This window comes from Palaemon carinicauda, chromosome 21 (genome assembly GCF_036898095.1).
Source record: "Palaemon carinicauda isolate YSFRI2023 chromosome 21, ASM3689809v2, whole genome shotgun sequence".
Classification (NCBI taxonomy): domain Eukaryota; kingdom Metazoa; phylum Arthropoda; class Malacostraca; order Decapoda; family Palaemonidae; genus Palaemon; species Palaemon carinicauda.
In genome coordinates, this window is record NC_090745.1 from 86,958,783 (window position 1) to 86,970,763 (window position 11,981).

The window sequence follows — 11,981 nt, forward strand, 5'->3', positions numbered from 1 at the left end:
CATTTTCAAAGGGTTGATAAATTGAGCCTTGTAAACACTCAGTTGAATTTTCTACTCCAGTTCTCAGCTATTTATCTCGAAACCGGTGTGGGGAGATATGTTATTTTAGGTGAACACAGCTAAAAAGAAAACCTATCTTTTATAAAAAATATATTTAGAAACTCCTAGTAGGAGAATCCTACTGGGGTAAGAAAAGTTTGTTGAGTACCATGCAATGAAGCCTGAATTAGGTTGACATTAACCACTAAATATCACCTTGGCAGGCAAGATACATGGCCTCTTCAAGGGAATAAAATGGGAAATATTTTCGTTTTTGTGGGTAACTTTGATACTTATTCAGCTATGGGAACAAAGCATTAAGATCATTAGGAGGAGGTTCATAGAAATAAATAGGTTCCCTCAAGCTATCTTATCCAGCATCTAACTACTACTACCACTTATTTTTAATTAGCAATGTATCAGCTGTTTTTTAAGTTCAAAAGACAATTAGAAAAATTACCTAGTTCCAGCGCAACATACAAACCTTCCATTTTTTACTGTGAAGTATTTATTTCAGTGAAGCTGAAACTAGCCGATAAGCTTTTCTTACAGGGTACAACTACCCACCGCTAGTTAGCGGGGTAGGCTAGCACCCACGCTCCTAGTTTTTAATTTGGCTCAGAGGAGTGCAGACGTGTCTCACTCCCCCGTTAACAATTATAAAATTTCCCAACTGGCCCGAAGTTGAAACTTTCAACCTTTTTCTTTTCAGAGGTGACTGCCTGTGAGGATCCCTATCATGCAGGTTTGTCCAGGGATGGAAGGGCACCAGTGTGACACCTTCATGTTGGCTCAGGAGACCGATCCTTATGGTCTCTGTCCTGCATGTTGAGGCCACGTATGAACGCAGGAGTCTCCTTGTGCAGTATGTAAGTAGTGGTCATCCTCCCAGTAGCTGAAATTTGGCAAATGGAAGAAAAAGAAGGCTAAAAGAGACTCTTTCCCTGAAGTTAGCCTCGAAAGGGAAGAAGGCTCACTAACTTTCTCCTTTGTCTTGGTCTCACCATTCTGACTCTGCTGAAATGGCTTCCCTAAGAGGCCGGCGAGTATGAGTGGCCACAGGTAGCACCGGGACAACTTTGTGTAAAGACTCCCTCCATGGCCTTCCCCAGAGGGCCAGGGTCCGTATCCTCCACAGGGGTCTCTCTCAGACGACGCTGTTCATCTGATGTGGCCTTCCTTAGGGTTGATGGGTCCTCCGTCAAAGGAAAAGCTAAAAGAAGTCTTACATTTGTATGTGCATGTACACAAGAGTTGAGACTTCATCTCCTGGTCACCCCAACATTCCCCCTGCTTTGGTGGGAGGACGGGAGCTGTTGACGACGAGCACTCCCTGAAGTGACCGAGTACTCCCTGAAGTGACCGAGTACTCCCTGAAGTGACTTGTCAGGAGATATTGTGATCTTGGGAATGATCTTCGGCTACATTCCGGAGGTTGCGCAGCGAGTTACGGTAATCCTCTGGGCGGGTTCGCCTCCAGGTGTTGGACAGTCTACCCATCTGAGGGAAGACAACCCATCACCACCTCCTAGGCGTCTGGTTCTTCACCTGCGGGGACACGCTCCATCAGGAGTTATAGGGGTTGACTGATCCTCCAACTTGCAGAAGGAACTTTATTCTCCTGAGGGGTCACCCCACGAAGTTTCTGCCAAAGGCCGTTAAACTCGTCCATGCCTCACTTCAGTTCATCGGATTCCAGCTTCTCGGAGTTGGATGAGGAGGAAGGAAGGGGGTTAATATCTTCCCCCCCACTTCTTCATCGTTGGGCACAGCGAAGCACTCTGTGCTATGCTAGGCCAGTCCATCATGAGACCAGGCCTACAGGTACCAACTCACCTGAGTTAGAACCCCGTCCTCCCTCGCCCTTCGGGAAGAGGAAGACGATGCGCTTATCTCCTTTGGGGGGCCAGGGGAGCAGGAGAGCCCCTCTCTTAGATGCACTCATACGGGATCACGCAACTTAGTCTCGGGAGGAGAGGCCTCAGGCAGCGTTGTGAGCATTACTTTCAAAGGAGAGGAGGGAAAGAACGCTTATTTGCTTGAGTCAAGTGGGCGCAATAACCCTTATGAGAGCAAAGCTTCTAAGCATGCTAGTAAGACCTTGTACACCTTAAATCCATACTCTAGAGAGAAGGTGCGGGTTGAGGTAGGCGAGTGAGCCAGCTTGTCGCAATCCCACCCCCCTCCCCTCGCTTCGAGCAGTGGACTCCTCTAGGCTTCTACCTCTGCCATGTGTAAGGCAGAGAAAGTAATATGAAGTGGTGGGAGATGACCCTTCCTCCCTTCCACTTGATCCACCTATTGTATCTCTGACCCAAGGTTCACCTTTGGCCCAACTGGCAACTCTGCCAGTCCAGTTCTCTGTGGTGAACTCCCCCAATATGGAACAAATTGCTAAGTGCACCTTGCAATCCGCTTCCTGAATAGACTACTGGTTGGACCTGGTCGGTTATCTCGTTAAGAACGAGGACTTCTCGACACCAAGAAGAAATACATTATTTTCCTTCCTACTCTCTGGTGCGAGGACCCTTGAATTCCTGACAGAGAATGTTGTCAACCAATGGGTCAACTGGGTCCTGAGATGATAAGATGCTGTAGTCTAAAGATTCCATAGACAGAAGCCCAAGAGGAAGGGGATGAAACTCAGGAACGCCCCAATGGATGGCCCCTCCTTGTTCAAAGGGAACGACTTCGAGGAGGTCACGGAATGCTGGATAAGAGTCAGTCACGACACTTTGAGTACAGGGTAGTTACCTCTTGCCCCTATCAACCGGCACCACTGCAGCAGAGGCAACCATCTCCTATGCCTCAAAGCCAATGAAAGAGTGCACTGAAGAAGCGGACACCACGATGCCAGGAACTTAGGAGCCCATTCGTCCAGAGGAGGAAGAAAGGGTAAAGGTAAAAAAAAACCCTAGTGAGGATGGTCCCGCTAGGGAGGGCAATCCCCCAACCTGTCCATCGATGGGGGGATGCTTAAAGAGCAGATGGCAGAGGTAGATGCACTATCAACCTGTCGACTCTGAACGAGTATATTCAGCAGACTTCGTTCAAATTGGAGACCCCTTAAACGGTCAGACAGGCTGTCAGACCTCACGACTTCATGATCTTGTTGGATCTAAAAAATGTGTACTTCCAGATCCCAATAAATCCGTCATCCAGGAAGTACCTACGCTTCACTATAGTAGGCTATATATACCAAAACAAGGTGCTATGCTTCAGCCTGTCCACAACACCCCAGGAGTTCACAAAGGGTCTTTCCGCTATTGTCCACCTGGGCCCACAAGAACGGCTATTCACGGACACATCAAAAGAAGGGTGGGGGCTCACCTATTACACCTGAAGGGATCTGGGCTTTGGTCCGAATCCGAAAGGCAGTGCCACATGAACTTCCTAGAAATGAGAGCAGCCTTCCTGGCCTTCAAGCACTTCCACCACCTCCTTCTAGGACACTATGTAGTGTTGATGAGTGACAACGCTACAGTAGTGTCTCACATAAGCAAACATGGAGGTACCTTTTCACAGCACCTATGCCAACTAGCTGTAAAAATCCTCAGGTGGACGGAAGAAAATTTGGTAGCCTCAACAGCCAGCTTCATTCCAAGCAAGAAGAACATGCTGATGGACAATCTAAGCAGTAGGACTCAGACAGTTGGCTCCGAATGGTTCTTGAATCAACAAATAGCCAACAAAGTCTTGACTTTGTTGGGTTTGCTGACAATAAACCTGTTTGCGACGTCCCTCAACCAGAAACTTCTGGTATACTGCTCTCCAGTACCTGACCCATAGGCATTCTGACAGGACGCTTTCCAACACCCGTGGGACAGAATGAACGTCCATGGTTCCCCCTCTTCTGCTTAATAAGGAAGGTATTGAACAAGGTAAGGGCACCAAAAGATCTAGCCATGACCCTCATTGCTCCGCTGTGGCAACATGCAAAATTGTTAACAGACTTTCAATATCTGCTCACAGAGGAACCAAGAGAGCTCCAACCACTTCCCAAGCAACTCCGACAACTACATGAGAAAATATTCCATTAAGCAATTCCATAGCTATGTCTTAATGCCTGGAGGTTATCTAGGAACTCCTTATAAAGAGAGGCTTCTCAAAGCCAGATGCTAAGCACATGGCAGGCTACCTCCGGGAGTCGTCGTCTGCAGTATACCAGGTAAAGTGGTTTATCTTTTGTGGTTGGTGTCGTGGATGGGGTCTCTCATCTCAGTGCCTCTATTCCAACAGTAGCAGAGTTTTTACTGTACCTCAAGGAGGAAAAAAGTCTATTCGGTGACGGCAGTTTAAGGTTTTCACTCAGCCTTGAGCCTTGTCTTTGAACTATATGGAGTTAACATTTCCTCCACAGTGGAATTGTCAGTCCTCATACAGAATTTTGAGAGTTATTGCCCCCACTTGAAAGTTAGACCACCTCCTTGGAACCATGTCAAGGTCTTACTTACACTGAAAGGAGCCTCTTATGAGCCTCTCCATTAAGCCTCGGATATGGAACTGAACTTAAAGACGGCTTTTCTTCTGGCCTTGGCCGCCTCAACAAAAAGACAGCGAGCTGCATGGTCTTTCGTACGACATCACCCATTCAACGGGATGGGGGCTGGTCACACTCAGTTTTGTCCCTGAGTTTGTTGCAAAGACTCAAAATCCATCTGTAGTGGATTCTAGATTCGGGCCCTTTCGGATTGAATCTCTCCAATCTGTAACACACAATCCTGATCAACTATTACTATGCCCCGCAAGGGCGCTAAGGTTATATCTCAAAAGGATGAGAAGAACCCGACCCTAGATCAACAGGCTCTTCATTAGCATGGGGAAGACCAAGAGGAGAATCACAAAGCACTCAATATCCTCTTGGATCAGTAAAGTAATAGAAAGGGCACTGCCCCCTGACACCTCGCCGTCAGGTAGACGTCCCAGTGCACATGATGTCAGGTGAGTAAGTACTTCCCTGCCATTTCAATGGAAATTTTTTTGTACAGAAGGTACTTCAAGTGGGCAGGTGGAAACGTCAAACAATGTTCACCACACACTACCTGCAAGATATAACCCAAAGGAGTCTAGACACATTCTCAACAAGCCCTGTGGTGGCTGCTCGTAACGTGATTTAAACACCTCAGCTTCCTTGTGGGACAATTATCAGGGGGTCGAGGGTGGAGGTTACCTGAGAAGTAAGTCTAGGATGTTTGTATGCATGACTAGCCACTTTCTACTTCATTTTTCCCTCTCTTGGGGTGCAGCATTCGAGGGACTCTGCACAGCTGATATCGTTCTTCTGAGGGTGAGTAGCACACCTTTTGGACAACCTAAAAAATATGTATATATTTGTTATGTCCCTGTCCTGACAGAGGGGAGGCGGGAAGAAATGTGGATTAGTAGAGGGCCTGGCCAAAATAGTTACTAAGTCCTTTCTAACAGAATGATTCTCTATTTTCCAGCAATGATTGACCAGGCCGTCATCCTACGAGGATAATGTGGCGCAGGATCCCTCAAGGTAATCCTTTACAATAGACCATCCCAGGACAGTTTCAAGCCAGTTGGTCCTGGACTTCCAATCACCTAAAGGCGCGTCTCCACAGTAAAGAACGGAAGGCTTGAATGTTGGACTGGAACAAATGACAAATTTGGAAATAATTTGTATTTTTCCTAGCAATACAAACCTGGAGCTCTTTACACATACTATACCCGCCAGCACAAATCCCTGAAAAGTCCTGCCGCAATTATAAAAGTGACGGTTAGTTGCTAATACTGGTGGGAGTGGGGGGCCTAGTCTAACCAGCTAACTAGCGTTGGGTAGTTATACCGTATGAAAAGCTTATCGGTTAGTTTAAGCTTCGCCGAAAATAAATACTCCTCAGTAAAGAGCTCCAGGTTTGTATTGATGGAAAATACAATTATTTGCAAATGTCACATTTCTAATTTGTACACAGCAGATATCAGAAAATAAAGAAATTTTTTTTCATAGTTTCATTGTTTTAAATGAAAAAAGTAGTACTATACTTCTGAATGGCAGCAACTGGTCCAAATATTTCCTCCTTGACACATGGCATTTCTGATGAGACGTTAGTCAAAATGGTTGGTTCGTAAAATAAGCCGCCCAGTTCATGACGCTTTCCACCCATCAATACTTCGGCACCCAATTTTACGGAGTCATTTACTATACCTTCAACCTATTGATTGTTAAAATATAACAAGCATCAGAATTGCATTCATCTGAATTTCTATTTTCTTGAATTTAAAACACCATTTTTTCTACAAAATACACAAAATGATTCTACAGTCAATTTAAAAAGCACAGATCATTAGTAATGAATGCAAACCTTTGAAAGAACTTGAAAAAAAAATTACAAGGAGACATAAAATTCTACATCATACATGAATTCAAAACATTGGTAAATTTAGAGTATTTTTCAAGCAAATAATGATACAGGTAGCATTTTTCTCACAAAAGACAAACATATTACAATGCATAATCTACAAAAAACTGCACCTACTTTATCTATTTGACTCTGATTGATGATTGGTCCCACATTTACGTCCTTGTTCAAGCCATCGCCCATCACTAAACGTTTGCTTATTGCCTCCTTACAAGCTGCTACAAACTTTTCATATATTCCACTCTGGGCATAAATTCTATTAGAACTGATGCATGTCTGTAAAGGTCATAACAATGATAACTTACATTCCCATACTATGTTCTTTGAGAATTACATGTGCAAGTGAAACAAACCTTTAAGATGTATCTAACCACATCAAGGAAATTCAAATATTGATACCCAATGATTTGAACATTAGATAATTAAGAGACAAAATTAGATTACAAGTTTGGCAACAGGAACTGCCATATTTACATTAGCACAGGCAAAATCATAATTTCAAGGTTGCAAAACTCATGAAGAAAAGCAATTATATCCAGATACATATAGGAAGAAACTATTCTTTCTCTGAAAATCCTCTGATAGTCATATTGCTTCTCTCTCAAAGCTGTTTAAATGTTGACGCATACCCCTAAAATCAAAATTTCCCATTTCCTTTCCTTGTGAAATGCCTCCCCCTCTAGCAAGCATCGAGCCGTCTGACAGTCGATGGAAACTACATTTCAGTTCTCTCGTATTGTTTATCATGATTGGCTGTGTTTACAGTTTGCCACCATAATTCCAATTACGTAGATCTTTTTATTTGTGATTTTAGGTTACAGCATTTAACTTTTAATCAGGGATGCATTCTTCTGGAATATTTATGAAAGACTGTTAAAGTAATTCAAGCAGCTTAGTGAAGTGTGCTAACCACATTATTATGTTTCCTATTAATTAATGGAAGCAAGTAGTTTGCTAACAGTTCATTTTCAGAATAAGTTGATTTGCCTTTACTAATCCTGCCTTTTTCGTATTTACTTCAGTAGAAAATCTAAAGAAGCAGAACCCTAAGCTACTTCTAAAGTTTTTTCAAGGTCCTTTACACCTGCAAAATGAGCCAGAACCCTGTCCTCCTCTCCCCTGCTTCCTAGTGCTCTATTTTTTCCTCTGAAACAATGCTAAAACACTTGGAAATTGGGGTTCTGTCTGAGAAGGTTGGGATTGTTGCCTTCCATTTTTACAAGGAAAATTGTTTGCACACTGGGGCAGTTTACGTTGAGGTTGTGAAGCTGGTCTCTTTAAAGGTTGTTTTGGTGAAATTCTGATCCTGTTTACAGGTCAGGGTCTAATAATTGAAGGTTCCCTTTTTTGGAAAGAGCAGGAAGCGTTTTCTTAACATGTGTGGAAGTGAAGTATTAGCTGTAAGAATGTTAGCCATATACTTATCCACTAATAATAAAGGGAAGAGTGATTCACATGCAAGATTTCTATGGTGGAACTCATCCACTATTAACTTCATTTCAAAGTCAGCCAACACATTGCATCTTCCTCAAATTTTGTTTTGGCAAAGTTCTGCAAAGCCTCTTATGTAGGCTTGCGCTAGAAATCAGAGATCCACAACAGAACCCTTTTCCAGAGAGGACATGTCTGACACTAGCTTAAAAAATATCTGTCGAGTACCAAACTCTGCTGCCCTAAGATACTCTGAGACAGAAGTAAAACCATATTCCGATAGAAGATAACCCCCCCCCCTGCAAACCTTCAATTTCTATGGGAGAGAGACTTCAAATAACTCTTCAAGTTCTGTGAATCCCTCAAATTCTTTTGGGTAGACTCCTGTGCAGGTGATGTATTTTTTGGTAGGGCAGAATCTCATAGACCCCATCCCAATTTAATCATTTTGGTCAGGAAGGGAGTTTTCTGGTCTGGAACTGTTATTCCAATGACATGAATCCAGAAAACTGAGAATGTTTCTGATAGATTGTTAACAACAGAATTGTGCGGTAACAGTGAAACCTCTTTTGGGGTATGGTGAGAACAAGTCTTTAGGGAAGGTAACTTGATATGGCGATATATATATGAGAGAGAGAGAGAGAGAGAGAGAGAGAGAGAGAGAGAGAGAGAGAGAGAGGAGAGAGAGAGAGAGAGAGAGAGAAAGAGAGAAGAGAGAGAGAGAGAGAGAGAGAGAGAGAGAGAGAGAGAGAGAGAGAGAGAGAGATTGATTTTGGATGTCTCAAAAACTTTTTAGTCCATCCGAAGAGACTCCATTTGCTCTTTGGTAGAGCGATTTAGTTCAAGCATTCATAGAGTTCTTATGATCTTGTCTAACTTATTCTTGAACTTGTTTACAGAGTTACTGTTTCCTACATCCGCTGGAAGTCTATTCCAAGTATTTGCTATTTTGCATATAAAGAAATTGCCACATTGAGCTGTGTTATATCTTTTCCATTCCACTTTGTATCCGTTACATCTGGACTGATTTGAGCTAAGCGTGAATAGATTATTGTAATCTAGATTTGTTATTCCTTTAAGAATTTTGAATGCCTCTATTAACTGTCCCCTTAGTCGTCGAGTTTGTGGATCAAATAAGTTCAAAGGTTCCATCCTCCGTCTATATCCAAATTGCCTTAGTGTTGGAACTAGTTTAGTGACCCTAACTTCTACTGTTTCCAGTCAATCTATATATATCCTTCAGAATTCTGGACTCCGTATTCTAGATGGGGTCTTACTAGTGATGTGTACAGCTGTAGTACAGTGTCTTTATTTCTGTATTTTAATCATCCCTTTATGTAGCCTACTAGTTTCTGAGTTTCTGTACTTTCTTTTCAGCTTTTATGCTGTTTGGTGAACTTCAAATCCTTGTTAATAATAAATATCGAGATCTTCCTCATGGTCCACACTTTCTATTTCATTACCCAACAGTGAGTAATCCGACTGACTATTCTACTAGTTAATCCTGAATCTATGTCAATGTAGATCAGAAATAGCAATGGTCCAAGGACAGATCCTTGAGGTACTAAGCTTGTAACAGCTGCCCACTCTGAAGCTTCTCCATTAATTACAACTCTCTGTTTTCTGTTCGTTAGCCAATCTTCGATCCACTCAGCTGGCTCGTCAATGATGCCTAGTACTCAAACTTTGACCATTAATTTTTCATGAGGAACTTTGTCAAAAGCCTTTTGAAAGTTTAGGTATATGATGTCTATTGCCATGCTGTTTTCATAAATGCTAAACATGTGGAAAAATTCCAAAAGATTTGTCACACATTATCTCTTTTGTTTAAAACCATGTTGGCTGTCTATCAGAAGATTGTTTTTCTCTATATGTACTACTATTGAATCTACTATAATTGACTCAAAATTTTGCAAGGCACTGAAGTTGGGCACACTGATCTGTTATTGCCAGGTTCTTTTAGCCCCTTCTAGTAGACTGGAGAAACATTGCCTAGTTTCTATCCTTGTGGTGCCTTTCTTTTGTTGGCTGTCTTTCAGAACATTCTATAAAAGTGTGGGGTTATATCTTTTTCTAGTTCTATAATCTCTCTTGGATGAATATCATCTGGAACTGGTATCTTAAACTTACTTAGTCCTTTTATCTTCTTTTTGACACCACTGTAAAAGTGATTCTATTCAATGATTGTGGCCCCTGATATTTGATAGCTGGTTTGAGGAGGGTCATTGATTCTTCCCTATTGAATACAGTTGTGAAATATGCATTTATCAGTTCAGCTTTTTCCAAATAATTTGTTATAGGTATAACTTTAGCAACTTTTTTCTTTATATATTTCTACAAAGGACTCCCATTGTGCATCGATGTTCCCTGTTTCATCGTAATCTAAATTCTTGGTGTATTCCTTCAGTTTTATCTGGTTATTACATCTGTAATCTAGCTTTCTTTATAATTTTCCTTTCTTTTAGATTTGGAATATCACTTTTGCCAATATTTATGCCAACTGAAACACTGGATGCTAAATTTTCTTCTATCGTTAGCACAATATCTAAAATAGTATGCTGTTTCCCCTGGTTGGTTTTTCGACCCAGATGAGGGAATTCATTGTTGACAAATTCTAGTAGTCTTTGTCGCTCTGTGTTAGATGTAGAATTCATAGTGTCCCAGTTTACTGCTGCATTGAAGTCTCCCATTAGGACAGCTAGCTTACTGTCAACTTCTTGTCCAAGTTGTCTATATAGCTCTTTGTCCCGTTCTTGTGTTTCATGTGGTGGTCTGTATATTACTAGTATGGACATGTTTTTTCCTATAATGTTGATGTTTGCATCAGTCAATTCACATTCAGTTTCTGATTTAATTTCTATGGGGTTTAAGTGATTTTCAACATATAGCATTACTCCACCTTTTTGGTAAGGCGATCCTTCTTGAAAAGCTTGAAACCTGGGATTTCGTATTCTCTGACGATATCCTTTGTCTTTTCTTGAATCCAGGTCTCAGTAATGCTCATAACATTTAGTTCCTCACTAGCTATCATTGCCCTGAACTTTTCCATTTTGTTTCTAACTGAGAGAGAGAGAGAGAGAGAGAGAGAGAGAGAGAGAGAGAGAGAGAGAGAGAGAGAGAGAGAGAGAGAGAGAGAGAGAGAGAGAGAGAGAGAGAATTATTTTTTATTAGTTGGGAAACTGGTGGTTTCAATAATACTTCAATGAGGAGAGAGAGAGAGAGAGAGAGAGAGAGAGAGAGAGAGAGAGAGAGAGAGAGAGAGAGAGAGAGAGAGAGAGAGAGAGAGAAATTATTTTTTATTGGTTGGGAAGTTGGTGGTTTCAATCATTAAAGCATGTTGACTATGAGGTAAGATTGACTTCAATGAGAGAGAGAGAGAGAGAGAGAGAGAGAGAGAGAGAGAGAGAGAGAGAGAGAGAGAGAGAGAGAGAGAGAGAGAGAGAGAGAGAGAGAGAGAGAGAATTATTTTTTATTGGTTGGGAAGCTGATGGTTTCATTCATTAAAGCATTGACTACGAGGTATGATTGATTTCAATGAATCAAATCTCATTTCGCCTTTCCTATAAGTAACGTATTTCTAGACAAAAACAAATGTCTTTACTAGAAAAAAAAGTTAAAATAAGGTGTCTGTACAATATCACATAAGGTCTGCATCATCAAACTCAAGAGGAGCTAGAACAAATGCAACATCTTTTGATATGATTAAAAATAGGAGAATTGTGAACAAACCTGGCCACCATTTCTGAATTTTGATATCATGAAGCCATCAACAGCTTTATTAAGATCAGCAGAATCAAACACGATGAAAGGGGCATTTCCTCCCAGTTCAAGACCAATTTTCTTTATGCCAGAAGAACATAATCTATACAAGTGTTTACCAACTGCAGACGAACCTATTGGAGATAAAGATGGAAAATATCGAGTAAAAACTTATATTATTTAAAAGTATTATGATATCTGATAAAGCAGTAACAGAACACAAATAAAGAACAGTACATAAATTTCACAAATTTCAATTTACTGTATGCATTCAAAATGGTTAACACTTATGCTCTATGCCAAACAAACAATCTCATGTTGCAATTTTCACTATTCCCATATAAAAATTTGAAAATTGGTAATTCAATA

General features: G+C 41.4%; 1 protein-coding gene across 1 annotated transcript in view; it reads right to left on the reverse strand.

The window, feature by feature from the left end:
- The window catches only part of Ssadh (succinic semialdehyde dehydrogenase), a 204,628-nt gene that overhangs the window by 22,021 nt on the left and 170,626 nt on the right, over positions 1-11,981 (reverse strand). The window contains exons 8-10 of the mRNA XM_068345083.1: positions 11,583-11,746; positions 6,540-6,698; positions 6,046-6,215 (exon numbers count right to left, since the gene is read on the reverse strand). Of these exons, the coding sequence (XP_068201184.1) occupies positions 6,046-6,215; positions 6,540-6,698; positions 11,583-11,746 (493 nt within the window). The remainder of the gene's footprint in view (positions 1-6,045; positions 6,216-6,539; positions 6,699-11,582; positions 11,747-11,981) is intronic.